Source organism: Genypterus blacodes, unplaced genomic scaffold (assembly GCF_046128005.1).
Source record: "Genypterus blacodes isolate CSIRO-AG114 ecotype Tasmania unplaced genomic scaffold, CSIRO-AGI_Gbla_v1 ptg000044l_1, whole genome shotgun sequence".
In the NCBI taxonomy this organism is placed as follows: domain Eukaryota; kingdom Metazoa; phylum Chordata; class Actinopteri; order Ophidiiformes; family Ophidiidae; genus Genypterus; species Genypterus blacodes.
The window spans coordinates 6,901,726-6,924,201 of NW_027466857.1; the positions used below are offsets into that span (position 1 = coordinate 6,901,726).

Here is a 22,476-nt window from a genome sequence, read left to right on the forward strand (position 1 = left end):
AGCAGATATGGTGGCGCTTTTTAAATTGTGTTGAGACCAAACTGAAGTTCCAGGTTTAGAGGAGTATTTACACGTCAAAAGAGTGAAAGGGAGAGTATTGAGCAAGTATCAGAAACTGACTATGTAAGTGTCAGACATGGTGTCCACAGTGCACAACAAACAATAGAATTAAGCAATAAAACAAACCATTTACAAAAGTAAAAAGTGACATTGTGGCACGCTGATCCTGGTCACAGACTTTAGTTTACTTGGCATCCTTCCCTCCAGAGGGTCCGGGATAACAATCTCAGGGGCAGCTTTCATGTTGACACCATTCCCAAGTCTGTCCTCCTCCCTGCTCTGATGCTGCTCCTCCAGCAGATGGCAGCGTGGAATCTCGCACCTGCCACAACAGACTGATAAGAGGATTGTAGCGTCTTCGTGCCTTAAGGCTCTGATCTTTTTGTGCAGCCCTGATTTCCAGTGCAGGGTTGTGAAAAGCCATTAACAGGGCAATCACACACACACACACACACAGACAAACTCATCCACACATTCTGACAATTTTAAGTTTGGACTATGTGAGCCTTGCATGTTTCACTGTCCTGTCCCACTGGAAGGACAATAGGAGCATGTGGAGGGAAACAAAACATGTCTCATGTCTAATATGCTCTGGAATCACTGGTGTAGATGGAGTTCCTTTTCATGTATCTGGCCCTGTATGCATATTGGCCTGAACCTGACTGGGAGAATGTGGGGGGAAGGGAGTCTTTTGTGATGAATGAGATTGAGCCTGGGGGCAAAGAGTATCTGCATTGTGATGGATTAGGGTCCTTACTGGTGGTAGAAAGGGAGTGGGGCAGACGGAGGGTGATCGGTAAGCAGAGATGGTGGTGAAAGCTACAATAATAATAAGCCAAGTCTGTTGAAAAACTGGTTCAGCAGTTTTCTTCCTCCAGACCCCCTGCCTGGTGTGTCTTCACGCCCATCATCTGCTTCGTGGTGGACAGCACCTCCCAGTTTCAGCAGCAGCGCTCCAGCTTCTGTTTTTAGCCTTTGTGCTCTTCTTCAGCTTCACTCTCACTCCCCTCTGTGCTGCTCTCATCTCCTCCTTGTCTCTCTCTCGTGGCCTGCAAAAAAAAAAGTCTTCTTGATGTTGAAAAGCATCTCCAGAATCACCGGTTCTCCAGGATTTGGTGTTGGAGTGGTGCCGTACCAGCATGTCTTGTTGGATACGTTATCAACACTCTGTCGGGCTGTTGAAGTCCTCTCCATGGGGCTCTTTTCCTGTCTGCAGCTTCAAAGCAGCCTGGCAGAGCCTCATCACACTCCTTTGTCCACCACCTCACCGTCCTCTGTGGGGGGTTGGAACTGAACCGCGGGGGTGCAGGTAGATGTGAACTGTAGTTTAAGTTTCAATGGACAATCTGAGTTTTATTACAGCGAAACTGAGATAAAATATTTTCAATTTATAGCTTGATACTTTAAACTTTAACATTAATAGCGACACAAATCACAACAGAAGAGACTCATGACAGACAGAAATACATTTTAAATGCTTTAAGCAATGTTTTTCCGCATTTAAATACGCATGGGGAGCCAGCATAGAGAGAGAGTGGAGAGAGAGAGAGAATGAATCAGCCCTGACTTCCTCCCCTCCCCTCCCCTCTCCTCCCCCATTACCATGTGCTGCTGAAGGAGGCACAAGGAAGTGGTCATACCCCAGTGTGTGTGTGTGTGTATGCCTGGGTGTGTGTGTGTGAGCCTACATGTGTTTGAGATCACGAATAGACCATTAGTGAGTGGAAGGTGTTAAGGAGCAGGCCGGAGGAGGATGATGGGTTGACCTTTTGAAGGAATTTCAACTACACACCAGGAGAACATGGAAGCCAAAAAAGTCCTTCATTTTGTGCCATCTGGTGAGTTTTCATAGTGAAACCCGAGCTACCATGTGTCAAGCATGCCGGAACTACCTCTGTCTGTGTGTGTGTGTGTCTGTCTGTGTGGGTGTGCGCGCAGGCCAATGGGATTTATAATGCTATCACATGTACTGCAGGCTTTTATTGTCTGAAATAGAGCAATTCCACAACACAGCCTTTTCTCCGTTTATTCCCCTGCTTTTTGAGATCCTATTTCATTTTAATGTCCTCATAATCCTGTTATTAAAAGCACTGAATATGAGCAAGATGCTTTTATTGCCATGGAAGTTGGAAAGTAAATGCTCTGGGTCAATATTTGCAATATGGCTGTAAATGTTCGAATTGTGTGGCCTGGTGGGTTTGAACAAGAGACCTGCAGATAATTATCATCAGTTTGAAACCCTTTAGGACACACTTTTAAAACATTTATTTAATATTGTCTACACTACCTGATGTTTGGGGGGACATTTGGGCTAAAATAAGTACCACAGAGGCTTGTTTTCTATTAGAATATGCTTCTGTTTTGTGATAAATGTACTTGTTTTATGTGTTCCCTGCTTACCACAAAACCTTTCTTCCTTTATCACACTACCTGGAGCAATACGAACTCTCCTTTTGAAAAACATAATACTAAGAAGAAATGTAATATGAGTATCACATAACTTTGCTGCTCAGTACCGGTAAGGGGTTAACAATTCTGAATAAAATTTCCCAAGGCCAAGGATTAAGAAGGTAATCCTACCGAAATATGTCTAATGCTAATCTTTCAAATTTTCCATTCTCCTTGAGTCTCTTTAAATGATCTGTTAAATTGGAATTGCGAACAATTTCAGCGATGATGAACATTATAATGGCAGTTCGTACAGAATCGCCCCCAATCTTGCCTTTTTGAAGTGAAGCTATACCAGACGCATCCCAATGAAACTATCTCAGTCATGTTTAAAAGCCTTAAAATTTGCAATGGGAGGCAGTAGCTCAGTGGGTAGAGCTTCCGCCTGGGAACCGGAGGGTCGCTGGTTCGAGTTCCTGCTGAGGTGCCCCTGAGCAAGGCACCTAACCCTCAATTGCTCCCCCCTCTGCAAAGGGTGGTTATATAATGTAAGTCGCTTTAGATAAAAGTGTCTGCCAAATGATCGTAATGTAATGTAATGTAAATTTAGTCTTGTTCAAAGTAATCATAATAAGTGTGCCATAGAAAGTTGTTGCAGTGAAGAACGATCTACTCTCTTCACGTTTAGGTGAGCAAAATCCATTCAAATGTGTGCTTTGGCAGGTAGAACACACCTTGTTTGACTGTGGTGCTGTTGGTACAGTGGTTACATTCGGTGATGTGCACATACAAACACCAGGTAGGCTTCATGTAGTGTCACCAGCCTTCCAGCTGCTGGAGTGGAATGAACTGCACTTCCTCCTTCCTGTTATTTGCTTATTATCCATATATGAATGTGTACATTGTCACGTCCAATGTACACCTATGCACAGTACACCTGAAAGCACCAACTCTCCTTTCTGTCTCGATAAAGGTCATTGAGTTTTGTCTGCCAGATTGATTTTTTTTTTTCGTGGTACTGTTACTGCATAGAGCAAAATGGAAACGCTTTTGACTTTAAAAGACAAGTTACAATAGCACTTTAGATTTCTGAACACTGTGTCCTGTTTGCCCTGGCGAATAGTCCTTGTGGAGTTCAAGACTAAATTTGTAAGTTTATAGCTCTGTGCATTTGTTCTCAGAGACTTAACAGCAGTTCTTGTGTTCCCCTCACTCAAGGACATCTTTCGCTCACACGTCGTGTTTGTCTAACAGGAAATGAAAACATGACTTTGGCTTGAAAATCTGTTTACCCACTGAGACAGACCGTTCCATAGGACAAAACCACGCTTTAACACAAGGACGTGTAGCATATTTAATACATTATTTCGCATTAATGTTTCTGTTGAAAAATGTGAGAAGAAATACAACAATCCCCAATTCTGAGGATGGAGAGAAACTCTTTTAAACCTGAAGAAAAAAGTATCTCAAGAAAATCTGTAATTCACAAACACAGTCAAGAGGTCAGACAGCTGACTATTTTAGGACTGGTTTTGCTGTCAAAGCTCCTTCCAGGAAAAACGTGGGGCTTTACTTTCACCTCTGGTCCCTGTCAGTGCACCATTTGCAGGAGGAAGTCAATCTGCCTGCCAACAGGAAACCCACAGCCATGGGCCATGACCCCACAAGGCTGCAGTGAAGGCATAATGCTGTGAAAAATCAAGCATGATGGTCTTTACTTCACTCACTGACACGTACAGCAAATAGGTGGCAGTGACTTCCTGCAACTTCCTCGCCAGTGCTTCCTGACAAATATTAGCTTTGACGCACAGATGCTGCTCCTGTCTTGCACCTGTTTTAATCATTAATCGCTCCTTAATGCGTGTGGAAAATAAAATATAGATCTACACAGATGAGATTGCTGCATGTGCAATAACCTGGCCTTTAAACGCGATGAGACAAGAGATGAGACAAAAATCATCCTCCACAGAGTGCAAACAGGTTGTTGCGTAAGCTGTGGGGCACCCTGATGTCTGCCTGAAACCCTGTGAAGTGGAGGAGGCCTGGGAATGTTCTGTCTAATCTGCTTTGAGAGATAGTCTCGCTCAGGAGCCCCCAGAGCCAAACTCTGCTTCAGGCAAGGAAAAACCCATTTCTACAGTGGGAGCAGCGACTGAGAGATACAAGACGGCATATATAAACATCAGGCGCAGCTGGTGTCGCATTTTGGTTGTAACTGAGACTAAAGGGATCCCTTTTCGTTTTTTTCCATCCAAAGTCAGAAGATTCCCGTGAAAGACTTTCATTTTCTCCCTTTCTCTCCATGGACTCTCCTAGAAACAGGTTAGCAGCGACTGAGTTTTACACTTTCCTCATTTTCTAACAATACAAACAACAAATGAGCATATGTAATGACAGCAACTGAAAGGTTCACACAGCTCAGCTTGGCTCTAATGTGAGAAATAGTTCACCAAAAACTTGTCGACCAGGACAGAAGCAATAGGGTCATCACTCAAGGAGTCCAGTTTCATGCTGTTACAGCTGAAACCACCTGGACATGCTGATGAAACAGAATATACATCTTTTCCCTGCAAGGAATCTCACAGTTTTGAGATAATAAATTCTATCTCAGGATCTATTAAAGTCCTCTGCCACACAAACCTTCTTATGAATTTTTCAGTGGTAGATGTATGTCACTGCTTCCTGCTCTCCAAAACAAAACCGTCTCCGGGTATGAAATTATACCACAGAATGTTCTTCTCTCCGTCGCGTCACTTGATGCCTTAAAATAATGCCGGGTTTTACTTTTCAGACTTTTTTTTTCCAGAATTGCAGAAATTGTTGTTAAATTCTCCCTTTCTGTAAAATCTAACTAGAATGGCTGAGATTCATAGTCTTCATGTTGGCCAGAATCATCTTCCCTGTTAAGGCATAAAATTCTGGATCATGAATAATAACTACCCAAAGAAGAACCTTTTATTAAAAATTCCCTAAGCATAAAAAGAAAGCACACCTTAATCCTCTTATCCTCTTCCCTTTCTCCCACAGAGGGAACCGGCAGGTCCAAGAATGGATATGTTTTCCAAGAGATGGGTATGAGTCTTTATTATCGCTTTCTTGACTTTGAATCCCGGTCTTTGAGCTACTTGATACGGAGAAACTGTTATTTACGTTACCTTTCACTACACCAGAGAAACAAACAGCACTATTTTCTCCCTGGGAAATGGATTGCAGCAGTTATTTATGCTCGTGCCAATGCTGCTCACTGATGACCCATTACATGTGCCTGTGAGCACAACCAGGCCCTGTGCTGGTTCACTGAGAGGTTCATTAATTAACAAGACTGATGATCTCTGAGTTAATGACAAGAAGAGGGAATATTCAGAGCGCAAAGTTTTATTTAAGTAAGGTTAATTCTATAATTCCGTTGTTTGTTTCCCTCATAAAACATGCAATTAAAATGCCACATTTCACTTCCACACAGTGAAGGAATCTTCAATGGGCTGGTGTTGTTATATAGCTGTTGTGCTCTCTCTCTCCCTGTCTCTCTCTCCCCTTCCTGGTTGAATAACCTTCGTCTCATACTGGAGACCTTATTAATTAATGTGCCATTTCATATTAACCTTAATACACAACTTTCAGTAGTGTAATATCAAACACTAAGGTGTTCACAATGATATGAATTCTAACAGAGCAGGTACAGACTTTACTCATCCTAAATTGAATTTTACTGCTGCCTACTGCGATGCACTGTAATTATACTTGTGAATAAGAACTCCATGTCCACAGAGCTTTGTGATGGGGAACAGGAGGACTGTGAGCAGTTCAAAGATTCGGCTGTCAACCACAAGGACCACATCCATGACAGCCAGGTCCAGATCAGCGCTTCAGGTGTGTGCTTGAGTGAATAATTCAGTTACACATTCTGCACTTTGTACCCCTTATTGTATCAGCTCTTAGGTAGTCCTGCACGCTGCTCCATGGGCGCCGTATAATGGCTGCCCTCCACCCCCTCTGTAATGCATGTGTTTGTGTGTGTGTGATATGAGGGGGCGCAAGATAAATCTCAATTGCATGCGATTTGCTGTGAATTGCATGCAAAATGACGATTAATAAAGTATCTTAAATGTATTCTTGCACATTTTGTACTAGAGATGAATCTTTTCATTCTCCACTGTAGGGCAACTGTTGCACAGCAATTTCCCTCAGGATAGGATCATGATTTATCTCATCTTATCTTATCTTATAATGTATCTATACATGTCTAATCTATGATGACATTTGGACAAACATCATAAAAAATATTTCCTCCATTCACTCATTAAATCTGAAGTAAAACTTTGAGCAGTTCAGATGAGTGTCCTATTACAATGATGTGTCTCAAGGGTAGGCAGTATATTCATTTTAAAGGATCATCACTTTCATTGGCTTAGAGCTTCTGCAATTGGGAAATCAAGTGTGGCAGCTCCGATTCCCTGACTCAGGACGTCTGAGATTTAGTTCATAGACATGAACTGGCAGAGCTCCTCGAAAACAACTTATACCACAGAGAATATCGTCTTTATTTACTGGCAGAAAAGAGCCAGAACAGTGTGCCTAACTCAACGTTTTGTGAGTTTAACTGCAGATTTGTGGCTTTAATCTGCAGATGCTGACGGCCCTGTGTATGGACTTTTAAATACAACAAGAAAAGTAAGAAACCTTTATCTACTTGCATTAAGTGACCATTCAAACTCAAAACCATTACATAAAAATGTTGTATATACTACACTATATACATGCGTATTCCAGAAGAAATTCCACCATGTCCCCCAGCTCACCATTAATGAATCTAGCTGTGAATCATGTTGAGCTGAGAGGATCTGGGGGCATTGGTGGGAGCAGTAACACATTTACAGAGTGTACTTTTAACTTTTCATCTATTTCCACTATGATTTAATTAGCCCACCAATCAACCTTTCCTTTCACCTTCACTCTCCCTGTTCTTGCGTCGCACTAGTACGTCAAGCCAATGAACTTCCAGGAAGAAGTCCGTGCCCACAGAGACCTGGACAGCTTCCTGGCTCAGGCCAGCATCCTTTTGGATGAGAAAGCTGCAACGCTTGACGAAGTCCTAAAGCGCATGTTAACTCACATGGTGGAGGACGGACATGGGAGCTGTGATGTGGATGAGGTCATGAACTCGCTGTTCACAGATGCGGGAGGGAAGGAGTTTAATGGTGGGCAACACTGAAGATAAGATCCCTAACCAAGTGACAGTTTGCTATAGAGGAGCCATTAGGGTCATGTTTTATTTGCTGTATTTATTTTGCAGATAACAGAATAGCTTTCATTGTTTTGTTCTCATAGTCCACCTTCTGTCAGAGACCATTCAGGGGGTGACGGCTACTTCCACTGGAGTTCGCTACCAGCAGTCCTGGCTTTGTATTCTGTGAGTTTCTTTCACCCTCCAGCATAGTCGGTAAATTCTGCTAGCTAACTCATGTTCAGAATTCTAACTTCTAAATCTTGAAAGATTCAGAATTCAGGTGAATTTAAAACCCAGAACTGACTTGGACGAGGGCATGTTTCCCTGTATGACCCAGGTCTCAACACAGCAAGCACACTCGCATCCACATCAAATAGTCGAGATAGATCAGATGGATGGATTAGATAGATAGACAGATTAAGACCAATTCCTCCAGTATACTGCATTTAACTTTGTCTTCACATAAGATGAAACAGTTTTGATACAGAGTCACAAAGTACATTAAAATCTACTTGGTATAAGAGCCACATAATAACCATGACTTCATTTGTTTTACTTATCCTGGCATGGTCAGTTTGTTATTGAATCCTACCATTGCAGCATTTACACACCTCAGATGCTCATTGAAATATTTTATTGATCTGAATAACCTTTTGTCCAACTCAGTGCCAATGTGAAGAGCCTTCAGAGACGTCATGTCTGTGTTGCCCGTCTGGAGAGACCCCAGAACTGGGGAGTCAACTGCTGCGAGGCTCGATACGTCATCCTCATTCTTGCCCCACCCAGAACTGTAAGTTGCTGTTTGTCCCAGTGAAGGATCAATAATGTAAAAATGTTGATATCACATTAGTCATAGAACAATCCTGATGATTTCCACTTAACCCTTAATAAGAACTTCATCCATCCACCAAACCTCTCATCAATATTTGCATTGTCTTTTCAGAAAAGCACCAAAACAGCCATTGAGCTCAGCCGAACATTTGCCACAATGTTCTCCAGCATTTCTTTCAGACAAAAGCTCCTGGAGGCCAGCACCCAGGAAGAGTTCAAACAGGAGCTGGTCTACCAGCGACAGCAGCTCTCCATAGCCAGTGAGAAGGTGGTCGTAGAGGAAGTGGATGAATCAGATCCACGCCGAGGCAAAACACTCCAGGTGTGAAACAAGAGCGAAGCCAGTTTGTTTTATCTGCATGCAATGCCAATACCTTAACATATGAACCTGGAGAAGATTGTGTATTATATTGGAAGTGTATGGAAAGCTCACGAAAATCTCATTACTGTTAAATCTCAACACATGCTGAGACCACTGTCATGTCTCCTGACTCCTGCCAGGCGCATAAAGATGTGGCTAGTAAAGACACGTAGTGGATGTAGGTTTGACCCTATAACAAGAACTCCAAACTTGAGTAATGAGAACAGCTGGGCAACAGCCTGAAGGGCCAGCCAAGTCTGCCATGGTACTGGCAGCAGAATGTGTGAAACCTCATTTTGAGATTTCATTAAGTCCAGTGTTTAAATTAAGAAGAAGTGTGTGTTTATGTGTGTGTGCTTAGCAGAGGCAGTTAGTCACTGTTCTTGGCACAGGCTGACTTCTTGACCAAGTTCAACACCAAATTTTCTACGTAATGTAGGCTGTTTTTGTAATCCATATGCTACATGCAGGCATGGGAAGTTTTGTCTTAAAACCACCTTATGCTGCAGCTTAGATGGTTAACAAAAGGTCAAGTTGAATGCTGGACTGAGAAATTGTGTTGTGTAATTGATTCCACCTGGGATACCAACATATCACTGGAACACTTCTGCCCCCTGTGAAGATGCAGACGTGATTGAGCACCAGGCTCAAACTGATCTGCATCCTCATCAGGCAGGGATGGGGGTGTGGCCGTGGGTAGTATGGGAAACCGCCTTTCTCACTGATGTTAGAGCAGAAGGCATGGTGTCCGTCTGCCTCCTCAGTTCCGGTTTACTAGGAAATAGATGTTTTGGCATTCATCAGAAAGCCTTCCTCAGTTCAGACTGTGTGGAAAAGGACACTACCATTTGATCCCACCTAGATCACGTGGGCTCGAACTGTGTGAACTGAGGAGGATGAATGGTGACATGTCTATTTCCCAGTCCGGTGTTGACCCATGATCTTTTTCTCATTTCCTATTTACTGAGTGAACTAAATCTTCACAGACAGTGGCTTAAACCTTGCTTCTGGGATCCAGATTTAGATCCTGAGATGGAAGGTCCGGTGTGTCGATGATTGCTACGGTGCAATTGTAAAAGACGAGCTTACAAAGTCCACGGTTCTAACCTAAAAGCAAAACTTTTGGCCTTCCAGAGTCGATGTGAGAAAAGAGGAGACAATCTAATGACTTTTTTAATCAGTAGAATGCCCACTTTAGCCTGCAGCCTCGAACCTTTGCTGACACAGCACCTGTCACATTCTGCTATCAAACTGTATGCATCAGCAATTTCATTTCACGGGGGTTTCAAAGAAAGGTCAGTTTTGGCCATTTTCTCCTCTACTGTTTCCTGCAGCGTTTTGTGGTGAAATGTATGGCGATGCATTGCTTTGTCTGACTGATGGGGACTCGCTTTTGCAACTTAAGACTAAATCCAATGAGCCATTCAAAGCAGAGTGCAGGTTTTAATGTAAATGAGAGGAGCTGAAGCCAATGGCCGTGGTTGATGCCAAGCCACTGACACACACCCATGAATGATGTGTTGTATCATGATGGATTCCTCCTTATCTCACCCTGCTTGTTGGCATCATGCCCACTTAAGTCTAATAGTAATTTAGTAATTTGTCCAAAAGGCTGTTAGTTCACCCTGATGAGGAGACATTACATTGGCTTATGCGACACACATGCACGGGCCTCATAAGCTGACATTTACAATAACTACATATTGTTCAGGATCATCCTATTGTCCAGTGATCTCTTGTAACTTCTCTCTCTGTCCTCACAGTGCAAAGATTTCTTCAAATGCGGCAAAGGTGTTTACGATGATCTTCGCCGCAGACTCCCTCTCTACCCCTCAGACTTCACAGATGGTAATAAACATCATCTTGTGTTACTGATGCACCGTAGTCATCATCTATTGATATTTGAATTAGAGTTTTATAGTAGAAAGTTTGCTTTGTATTTGTTGGTTTTGCTATCATGGCTGATTCAGCAGTTTTATCTTTAATAACTCTTTAATTGATCCATGGAGGTATAACTGGGAGGGATCGTTCTCTACTGAAGTACACTACCACAGCTATTTTCCTCTACATTGCCATTCTGCTGCCTGCTATCGCCTTTGGCTCACTCAACGACGAAAGCACAAGGGGAGAGATAGGTATGTGCCTCTTTTTATCTTTCATCTAGAAGTACCGTTTCTATCTATTCAACTGAAGGGTACAAAAGTGTGTGTGTGTGTGAGAGAGAAAATAGCCCGGAAATCAACTCGACTACGAATATGAATGACAGCGACTGACAGCGAGAATATGAAACCAACGTAATATATGTACATGCACACATAAAACATAGTCAGATGTGATCCTAACGGTTCTGTTTTGTTATTTGAAAGATGTTCAGAAGACTATTGTTGGCCAGAGCATAGGAGGAGTGATCTACTCTTTGTTTGCTGGCTCACCGCTTGTCATTCCACTGACCACTGCACCGCTGGCCATCTTCATAAGCGGTGTGTATTATGTGCTACAATTTAATTCTCCCATGACATGATCTGTTCTACTTCTTAGATTAACCTCCACTGGTACTTTGATGCTGCTAGAGAGTGCCAAGTGCACAATATGTTGCAATTTCTGCATTTGCTTCATTTGGTAATTTTGGCTCCGTTGTTGCAGACGATGAACTAATTTATTGCAATCAGAGAATAAATGTAAAACTTTCCTCTAATCTGCTTTATTATTGCACTTTATGGCTCTGGTTAAAAATCCCAAGTGCCATTCCTTGTGTTACGCATGTCAGTCACGCAATGTGTAGGAGTGTGTGTGTGTGCATGTGTGGTTTCTGCCTCATTGTGTATTCATATGTAGGTTTATGTCTGTCTGTGTGTCGGTTTTACAGTGATCAGGGGGATCTGCGATGACTACGACTTAGACTTTGATGCTTTTTATGCTTGCATCGGCTTGTGGAATAGTTTATTCCTCATCCTTGGAGGATTATTCAATGTCAGTCTGCTGATGAAACTGTTCAAACGGTGAGTAGCAGACATTCTTTCGACACCTTTACTATGACATCTTGCGAAAAAAAAAACCTTTGCATCTTATAGAGCGTTTTATATAATATTAGACTTTTCGTACTTCCTCACATATTTTGCCACATGCAGGTCTTGAAGCTTTTGCATGTCGCTCATTTAGATTCACTGAAGTCATAGCAACACATTAAAGATTGAACATATGCAATTTTCATTTAATGGTAAAGGTAATTAGATTATCCAGCAGAAGACAACATAACAGAAAACATTTAGCAGTTATTGTGTAGTCTTCATTTCCTTCAAAAAAGAGCAAAAGTCAATAGTAATCATAATAATTTTTTCGAAGAAGGAAAAAGGAATGAGTAGCATAGAGAAGCAGTCATGTGTCTTAGTCTGTGTTTTCAGCTCAGGCCTTACACAGCTGACCAAATAAATGCACATTTGCACGTTAAAACATTGCAAAGGCTTTAACATTAATCCGTAAATGAAGATTAAAAACATGAAATCCTGTGTAATTTACCCCCTTTACTGTGAGCTCACTGAAAGAAAAGGCCACACATCTGTTTTGACTTCCCTTCAGTCAAAACTCTAGATTGTTTAATGTGCACTCCTGCTACTTCAGCCATGTTTTGTCTCAAATGGGCTGCTATGTCTGCGCCTGTATCAGAGCCAGTGTTTTGTTGAGACGTCAATGATCACAGCATGATTCTTTTCTTTTTCCTCATCTCTCAGCTCAACAGAAGAAGTCATTGCATTGTTCATATCCATAGCGTTTGTGGGGGATGCAGTCAAAGGCACTGTCAAAAGTAAGTCGTTGAATGTTTCCACCCTCCAGCAGAGATTTCTCATTACATTGGAGAGGGATGTGCAAAGGGTTTGCTCATCGTTTGTTGTGGTTAATGTAGCCTAGCAAATCCATGTCTATCGAGGAGTCTGTAGACGAAAGGCCAGCATGCGATCCAGCTGAACCCCTGAGTGTTATGTTGTGGTAAATTTGGAAACCTTGTATTGTTAAAATAGACTATCTGTTATTGATTCTGATGTTTTTCACATGCCTCTATCAGCTCTTAGATCAAGCCTGAACACAAACGTTACAACTTTACTTTACTAACAATGCTGGACTGCAGGCAATGCTCAATGGGTTAAGTGAGCTTGAGTGCCCAAAATATATGGAGAAAGATGATTGAATGTAATCGTAAGTAATTTAAGGTGTACTTTTTATTAGAAAGCACCCTTGGACCAAAGTTCAGTGATAAATTATGAACCACTTTACCTGAAATGGATGAGCGAGCTCCCTTGTCTCATTACCAGTGTTCTTCAACTACTTTGAGGATTATGGAAATTGGAGCAAGTGAAGTCTCCTGTGCAACAACTGGGTCATTTCCACAACACAATCTATAATCTGATGAATGGTGCTATTATGTTAAGTTGAGTTTTGTAGTATAATGTTTTCAGCAATGTTCGGTCTGACAAAACACCCCCTTGTAAAGGCAGTAGTTGTTCCTAAATGCTTTCAGTCTTTTATTTTTAATTTGACCTACAGCTGAGTGAATTGATTCTGAAAATAATGAATGACCCTTATCTTTATTTTGGATCTTTTCCCTCCCTTTCTTCCTAGTATTTGAACATTTCTACCACGCCCCCGTGCTGGCTACCACCAACAGCACAGTGGTGCTGCAGCAGATCACTGAGCTTCTGCAGGAGGCAAATAATCACACAGGACAGAATGAAACAGAGGGACCTGTGTCTGTGTTCCTGCCCAAATCTCTGGTGCTGTGCACGAGGGAAAGGCCCATCCTCTGTGTGCTGCTCATGCTGGGGACCCTGTGGCTGGGTTACGCCCTCTACCTCATCAAGAGGAGGTACAGTACGTTCGTGAACTCATGCTGGACAGTTCAATCATTCAGCCTGATTTAGCTCATTATATGGATATGCAACTGTAGGAGGGATTCACATCACAGGAGTCAGCAGAGTTGGAAAAGAACAGAACATTTACTCGAGTACATCTCCCGAGTACAGATTTGAGACTTGATTATTCCCATTTCAGAGGACAGGTTATAAACCCATCACATTGGAGAGGCATATTACCTACAGCTGCCGGCTCGCAGTCACCACTTACTTAACACACTCACATTTGCTAGCTTTCTTTCAACCTTCATACTTTTTTTTTATTTTGACTTCTTCCGCTTCTCAATCTTCATTTCTTCTATCCTTGTTTTTCTTTCATCATTCCTCATTTCCTCCCCCGTGTCTTTCTGTCATTGGGCACATGACCTGATATTTACTTTGTAGGCTAATCGAGTCTCTGCTGTATGTCTGACGGTAAAAACTACCAGTGGATTTTATTCCACTGAATTAGCATTTTCATAGTAAAATCTGTGTTTATTCTTGTCCCACAGCCCCTATCTGAATAGCAAAGTCAGAGAAGTGGTATCTGACTGTGCTCTCCCTATCTCTGTGGTGATATTCTCTTTCATTGGCTCCTACCTTTTCCTCGACATACAACGTGAGTACAAATCTCTTAAATAAAAGAATTGCCTCGAGAATGGGAGTCACAGCCTTGTTACAGCACATATTTCAGTGTTCATAAATCTAGACTGGGAGGGGAATAAAGGGAGATACTCTTCTCAGTGAGTTTATTTGTGTGCTTTGAAATCTTCCTTATAAATAAAGCTTCCAAGCAGTGAAAGGGAACTTCACATTTGACGAATTTCGTTTATCACAGAATTCATGATGGCTTTTTCATCTAATCATTGAGATATAATTCCTTTTGACACTCTTTCTTTAAATCTTTTTCCCTCTAGTTCCTGTGTTCAGTGTCCACAATGGCCCGATCTTCAACTTCGCCCCATTTAATAAGCTAACAGGGATGAACACTCTCAGTGCCGTGGGTCTGGGTTTCCTCCTGGCACTGCTCATCTTCATAGACCAGAACATCGTCATTTCCCTCACACATGTACCAGAACACAAGTAAGACCCCGAACATGTATCTGAATGTTGTGTTGACACTGTAACTATGTATTTGAGGACATAACCTACATTCCTGTGTGTTCATTTGTATCTCCAGTGTATCTCCTTTAAATGTCGCCTCATCTATTTAACAAGGGTAGAAATGTTGTTGTCCTTCACCGAAAACCCACTTTGAACTAGTTTTGTGTGAACGTCTGTACCAGGCTACTAAAAGGCACAGCATTCCACTGGGACTTAGTGCTGACTGGTTTCATCAACATCCTCATGTCCTGTCTGGGGTTGCCATGGATGCACGCTGCCTTCCCGCACTCCTCCCTGCACGCTCGTCAGTTGGCAAAAGTGGAACAGCATGTGGAGAACGGACACGTTTACACAACGTAAGAACAAAGGACAAACACTGCAGCGCCTCTTTGAAATATGACTCAAACTGATATAACCCTCAGTTTGGAGGGAGCTGTTAATTCAAATACGGAGCTATTTAATAAACTGAATGAATCACAACAAAGTTCAATTTTCCAATGCGATTGCTGCATTTAATTTGAAAGTACTCACAGGAATATTTGAAAGTGCAGCAACTTCAAATTCAGACTGGAACTATCAAAATTGTTAAGAATTATGGTCAGTAGGGAACCAGACTAGCATCAGCATCCACATGTCACGTCCTGTCAGATTAGACGCTTGTGTGTAGAAGTGACTCTGCCTTTGTGTTCCTCTAGCATTGTGAGTGTGAAGGAGACACGTCTGACCTCCTTGGCGGCCAACATCCTCATCGGCCTATCTGCGTTCATGCTGCCCCTCCCTTTGCAGTGGATTCCCAAACCCGTCCTCTACGGCCTCTTCCTCTACATTGCGGCCACCTCTCTTGATGGTAACCAGATGGTGGACCGCATGGCCCTGCTGCTTAAGGAACAGGTGAGCAGGAAGGACACGAGAGCCTGCAGTTTGCAAACCTTTCCTAATGCATCATGGTCTGTTAGTCCAACACACAGTTCTCTCACTATGCGGCATGATCTGCTTCTAGACGTCCTACCCTCCTACCCACTACGTCCGCCGGGTGCCTCAGCGGAAGGTCCACTTTTTCACAGTGCTGCAAATGATCCAGTTGATCATCCTGTGTGCCTTTGGGATGTATCCGCTTCCCTACATGAAGATGGTCTTTCCCCTTTTGATGATCCTGCTTGTCCCAGTCAGGTAGGACGAAACATGCCAACAGGGGGCAGAATGGCACTAGACATGATTTCTACAATTCACGTCTCATCAGTTGTAACGTAGATTGAATTCATTCAGATAGTGAGAAACAGTCTCTGACTATATAATTCTTAATTCTCTACCCACCATGTTCATATATATACTCCTATGTATTTCTCTTTCTCATCTCAGGACCAGCTTGCTTCCTAGACTAATTGATTCCAAGTACCTGGACATCATGGATGCACAGCACATGTAGCACGACATAGCAACACCAGCGAAAGACAAACCCGTCATCTCCACCGCAAAGGGAAACGGAATTCTATGAATGCATTAATCACTGAATGAAATGCATTAGGACATTGATGTGAGCGTGTTTGTGGATGGATGGCCATTTGCTCGCTCATTGTTGGGCACATTTGCAATATAGGTAGTCAACATTCCTACATCTTTGCTGTATTGAACATGAATTCCCTTCGTCACCCAGACAAGTGGCCATGTTACTGTCAAAGGACTTTCTTTCAAAATGTTGAAACAGCAAATGAAATAATTTCATTAAGTAGAGGCGTTGTAATGTATTTTATAACTGTTTGGTCTGCTTGTGTGCAATGTTGATAATGTGACGATATGTACGGATGGCAATTAATTTTGTTGCCTTAGAAAACCTATTAATCATGTAACAGACTTCAGGCACTGAATTATAATTTGTAACTGTGAAAACAGACGAAAGCGTCGTCAGTCACTGGAGGTACTTTAATCAACAACACCAAAGCCACAAGGCATTTGCTCTATTCCTTCAAATCTATATTCATTTGTAAAAGACATGAAGCATCAAAACATGTCAGTATAAAGGTCATTTGTGTGTGCTTTGCAGAATTGAATAAATCCGTTGTTAAGCTAATAACGCGTTTTGACCTGGCTTTTCATTATCAGACTTCAGATGTTTAATCCCTCCACATGCATCATGATTCCTCACTATCCATACGCAGTACACTCATAACAGCACTGTGGGGCCACCCCCCCTGTAATTCCATCACACTCAGGGGTCAGCACAATGCCATCCATTTATTAAGCAAAATCAGGCGGGCAGCTGTGAGGCTCTCATTTTAGGTCTCCCAATAGATGGCAGTAACAGCTCACCTTCTGGATGGTTCCAGAACAGGCTTTGACATAAACTAATCAAGGAGTTATATAAGAAAATAAGCCAGATTCATTCCAGTCTGTAGGATAACTCAGGTGATGCAGAGAATTCCTGTCAAATCACCTAAAAGTCAATTTAGATGATTCTACTCCCCGTCACTGTTATTTGGTTTGGTAGCTGATCAGTAAACCAACACAATGGCTGGACTACCAAACAATAGCTTTTGATTAAATAATACAATAAGGCAAGAAACAACACAGTACTTTCGCGACAGCACATGACACCTTTAACATAAATGCAACAGAAAGGTTTCTTGCTTGACAGTGTAGATTCAGATTCAAGAGTTGGAAGGCAGCGTGTGAATGTCCTATGATTGCCAAAATGTATTCTTGATTGATTAATACTCTTGTGATCAAATTCATGTTCAAATTAGCAACAAAAGGGCCAGACAAATCAACAACTGCAAACAGGTTTTAGTCATCTTTGTTTAATTTTTGCAGCATTTTAGGTGCACATTCTGTTTGGACTTGATTACTCACTTTTCTGTTCTTTGTCCATTAACAGAAGCTAAATTAAATACTCATAAATCAACCCATAAGCACATTTAAAAGACAAAGAACGAGGAAACAAATATATTAAATTCAGTTAACGTAGATCTTTTTGTACAATTGTACAAACCAAAGAGGAACCAGAGGAGGTGGATGTTGAACGTAAACCCTGATGACCTTCTTGTGTAGCCCTTTAGTCCAGGCCTGCTGAATAATGAGCCAACTGTGGACTCGCATCAAGTATAAAAATACAGCCGTACCTATGACTCCACCGGGAATGGCTCCTCAAAGGGACATTTAGTCGTATCCCATGAGACAGGGGACGTCAAAAAGAGACAGAGTGATGCACACAGAGACACACTTCCTACCACTCGGCCACTGTAGGGAAACAAAAGTTGCGTAATCTTCACCTGCGTCATAACCGTTTGTTCTCACTCCATCATCCTATTGCTCTGCGTGTCCCTGTGTTGTCCTGTCTCTCCCATGTCCCCTGCACAGTCATACAAAGTCTACGTGCTCTTGATTCCCTGGAAGCCGCAGAAGTTCCAACGTTTTTCCAGACTGGCTCCCACCCCGGTCAGCTCCTGTCTGAAGGCGCAGGGCAGCCGGGAAAGCAGAGCCTCCACCTCACCCGGGTTAATCTAGACACACACACAAAGCAGGCAATGATTAGACACTTCATTGACTTAGTTCATTGAGATCTGAGCGCAAGGGCATGAATCAAGATAATATAAACCTCCTGACAGGATTTATGCCAGTTCACACTACTAGGGCTGGCAGGGGATCATGGGTAAATTGAAAGACTGAGGTGACTGTGGGGAGAGAAATCCACTGTATAAGCCTGCATGGAGTATCCACAGTGTCTTGCATTAATAAGTAGATAGCCTAGGCCCTGCGCTGATGTCGGGATGCATTAAGAGTCCAGCATTGAGACAAGACTGCTGTGTCAGTGCAGACAGTGGAGCTGTGTGTGTGTGGGGCCACTAGATAAGCAGAGAGAACTGTGCTTGTTGTTGGGAAGTGCAGACAGCGCTACTGACAAAACTCTGGAGACTGCCTAGTGTGTGTGCATGTGTGTGTGTGAACAGGTGTTGAATAGGGCTGGGGCGACACGTCCACGTAATCAATGACGTAAATACGTTGATTTGCATAAACGTGCTTAGACGCGTCATAATGACGTAAGATGGCTGCGCCAGGTAAAGACAACAAACAGAGAACTAACTGCGGCGAAGAAAAAGTCGCCCACGATCGTCTTAAGTGTGGGAGGATTTTATAACGACGATCACCTGAAGCCAAAGCATCCCCGAGCGCGTTGTCACGGCAGCAGCAAGGCGACAACGTAAGTCTTGCTTACTTTGTGTCCCCGCCCACCAGACATGACTTATTAGCATGATCAACACGTGGAACATGTCTCTGTTTGAAGTCACTTGAAATGTATAACTGTCCATGTTTAAAGTAATTTCTGTACCGCTGCTAAAGTGACGTTACACAACTTTGTATTATTTATTTTTGTTATTGGATTGCGAATTGCAGAATGCACTCGATCAATTTTACTTGAATGAGCAATATGTAGGAGTGTAAAACGGAGATTATCAACTCAAACCGGGCTATAATTTGTTGTGGAATCATGCAGTGCATACTTTGTTTTGTTACATTTAATTTGTTTTCGAGGGAAGTATTGAAATATTAATGAGACAAGTTTGATATTTATTTTGGGGGAGTTGTTATATTAACTGCATAATAAAAAATAATCAGTAGATTAATCTTTAAAAAAAATCATTAGGTGCAAACGCATGCACAGTACAGATTTGTCATGTAACAATGCGATTTTTTCTGGAACTTGCTTTGGTTTGCATTTATAAAACAACCATCTGTGTGTCGTGATAAATATAAGGAGGTAGAAGAAATATCAGCTCCCACAGTGACCCTGGCTATTTTTATTATTGCACTATACTGAATCAGCACAGCTATGGTAAGGCATGCATTATAGCAAGGACTGTTACAGTTAGAATCAATACAACATCTCCCAGATTATCATTTCAGCAGCACTGCATCGACTGCATGTTCTCGTCAGGCGAGCCAAAAATCTGAAGAGTGAAGGCGAGCGATGGGAGGTAGATGAGCGCATATTTAGAAATCTGGAAAAGGACCTTGAGGGAGAGTGATGAAACAGCGCCGGTATGAAACAGGGATCAGTTTAAAGTTATCCTGGCATTCAGGGAAATCAGACTGACTAATGGTCTGAACTGGTTGTGCCAGACAGTCGCAGACTGATGCACAATGTACCGTATTTATCAAAAAGTCGTGCAAGTGGATGATCCGTAGAAAAATTGAATAGAACTGCAACAGGGTGGAAATAGTGAGGCACTGTTTCTGCACAAAGAAGAACCGGCTGTATAGTGGGTTTCTTGTTATAAATAAATGAGGTGCCGTGTAACCTGAAAGGTGGGGAAAAACAGATTTTGACCAGATGACCGCCTCAAGGTAAACCAGCTGCTTGAATTCCTGCATCAGCTGGGAGAAACACTGTGGGATCGAGCGGAGTGCATCAAAGCCACTGCATTGGTCAGCTGTCGACAGAAGTAGATCCTGGTTGAATTGAGCAGCTCTAAGTGGGTTTGAGTAACCGTGTGAAAGCAAAGCTACATGTATTTCTCAGACACATGATGAAAACTTGCGCACATACCAGCAACAGGCCTCTGATTTCATCTTTTTATATGAATCCAGACCTTAACAATCATTACCATGAACATGTATCATACAATTGCCTTTACAGTGATGTTGTGGACTTGATCCGGGTCTATTTTGGGGAACGTTGAGGGTTCCACAAGTAGCAGTAATACAGCAATTGTTATGGATACACAGTAGAGAGAAATTCAGGATTTTCATGTTACTTTAAACATTGTAGTCTGAAGTTTTCTTGTTTCCCTTGAAGAAGCTGCAATATAGTTATTTCTCAGGATGTTTTATTGTAGCAAACTACTTAATTGAGAGAGTAGCTTGCCCAAACTTCTTCAAATCATGTGAAGGTTTGGCTTGAAATACTTCTCTTACAAAGTATCCCCCCCCCCCCCCCCCCCCCAACACTGCAAAATATGTCAAAAACATTTGAAACCCTGAATCAGTGTCATCTCAGCTCCTCACTGGTCGCATGTTTTTGGCCTTATTTGTAGGTACAGCAACACCACAAATATGACACCTATCCCGCATATTTTTAAGGAGGAAAAAAAAGAATCCTGTATCCAGAAACGGTTGTGCCTCTGAATCTAATTATCACTTTCTTGACCCAAGTCTCACCTTACAATGAATTTCCATTGAAATCCAGACAGACAGACATATGATTCCCAGTGAAAACATAACCTCATTGGTGAAGGTGATAATGCTGAGACTTTTTATACAATTCTTGGAGTGCAAGATGGCCTTTGTCTGCACTCCAGGCTTGTTTGTATGCCAAGACTTTAAAATGGCCTAGCAGGACCCTGGCACAAAACAGGCCCATGTGTCACCCATGCAGAGAAATGTAATTTTTGCGTGTGCGTGTGCGTGTGCGTGTGCGTGTGTGTGTGTGTGTGTGTGTGTGTGTTACCTTGGTGTCTAAGCGCTGCAGGTAGGAGCAGATGTACTCGATGCTGGCTCCGAATGGATGGACGTGAAGGAACGTCGAAATGATCCCTGCAGGCCACAAAAAAAACGTTAATTAAGCTGTCAAAACCCAAATACGCACCTTGGCTCTGGCTCATAACTTTCCCCTCATCAAACATCAGACCACAAGATATTCAATAAACAAGTTTATCACCTCTGACTGAAAAACAAGTAACAAGGCTTTAAGTGGCTTTTTGCTGAGTCCCTGCACCATTAAGAGTCGCTTATATATTGTGGCTGCAGATTGGAGAGAGTGTTTAATCATGTTGTGATACTCTTGTCTCTCATTAAAGCCATGGGCTACTGAAACTATCTCCAGCACAAGTAAACCATCTGCTATCAGCTCAGTGACCGAGCCAGGAGAGAAATAATCCCCCACCTCAGTTCATGTGTAGACCAGCAAGAGGCCATCAGAAGAAACAAACACCATGTTCCCTTATCGATTACAATAATCTGACTGCTATGTGTGTATTATGTGCACCTTTCAGCAGCAACCACAATGAAACATCACTTTTTGCAAGACGTTATGCCAAACAACAGGTGGTTCTGCAGTTGGGAGATTGTCTAAACATCCCATTTTCTTGTTTTTCTGATCTCAACTAGGTATAAAATAAGACATCAAGTCGAGTGATTCTGGTTTGAGAAAGTGCCAGGATCCTAAGCTGAGGCCTGTCTCTGTCTCGGCAAACATTCAGAGTGGGCAGGTACAGGGGACAAGCACCATTGACTACCTAACAAGCCGTGAACCAATCAGAGTCATTCTGGTATGAGACTCTGCCATTTCTGGCAACGGAAAAACAGCACAATTGGACGGATACAGAAGCTACCATGGAGCTTGTTAGACTGTGGCACAATTAGCACAGCACATCCCCTTCAACACCCACATAAGGCACGCAAAGTTTTATCTTTCATGCCAAGAATGTCCTTGACAATTAACCCGTTGGGATGCAGGGCGGAGGAATGCGAGCTGCGAAATAGGACAGGGCTTTGTTTACCTCTATAGATACTGTAGTTTATGATACACGTGGGAGATAGACAGCAGGCATGTATTCCATTATCATAAAGTCACATTGGGTTATGTAATCTAATGATTAAAGTGGGCGCTCTTTCTCTCTTCATGTCTT

The 22,476-nt window shown here is 42.4% G+C and overlaps 2 protein-coding genes across 2 annotated transcripts in view; one reads left to right on the forward strand and one right to left on the reverse strand.

Moving 5' to 3' along the window:
• The first annotated feature begins 1,688 nt into the window (after positions 1–1,688).
• On the forward strand, positions 1,689–16,911 carry LOC142999598 (solute carrier family 4 member 11-like). The gene is made up of 20 exons (XM_076149213.1): positions 1,689–1,898; positions 5,476–5,520; positions 6,217–6,318; positions 7,076–7,119; positions 7,427–7,646; positions 7,777–7,858; positions 8,342–8,465; positions 8,619–8,828; positions 10,631–10,715; positions 10,877–11,002; positions 11,234–11,347; positions 11,734–11,866; positions 12,596–12,669; positions 13,482–13,725; positions 14,263–14,369; positions 14,668–14,833; positions 15,037–15,210; positions 15,550–15,745; positions 15,855–16,024; positions 16,214–16,911. The coding sequence occupies exons 1-20, from the start codon at positions 1,862–1,864 to the stop codon at positions 16,278–16,280; spliced, it is 2,520 nt and encodes an 839-aa protein (XP_076005328.1). The 5' UTR covers positions 1,689–1,861; the 3' UTR covers positions 16,281–16,911.
• A 767-nt stretch (positions 16,912–17,678) lies between these two features.
• Positions 17,679–22,476, reverse strand: part of LOC142999648 (ecto-NOX disulfide-thiol exchanger 2-like) — a 49,786-nt gene continuing 44,988 nt past the window's right edge. Inside the window, exons 12-13 of the mRNA XM_076149270.1 lie at positions 21,297–21,382; positions 17,679–18,351 (exon numbers count right to left, since the gene is read on the reverse strand). Coding sequence (XP_076005385.1) covers positions 18,220–18,351; positions 21,297–21,382 — 218 coding nt within the window. The 3' untranslated portion in view covers positions 17,679–18,219. The remainder of the gene's footprint in view (positions 18,352–21,296; positions 21,383–22,476) is intronic.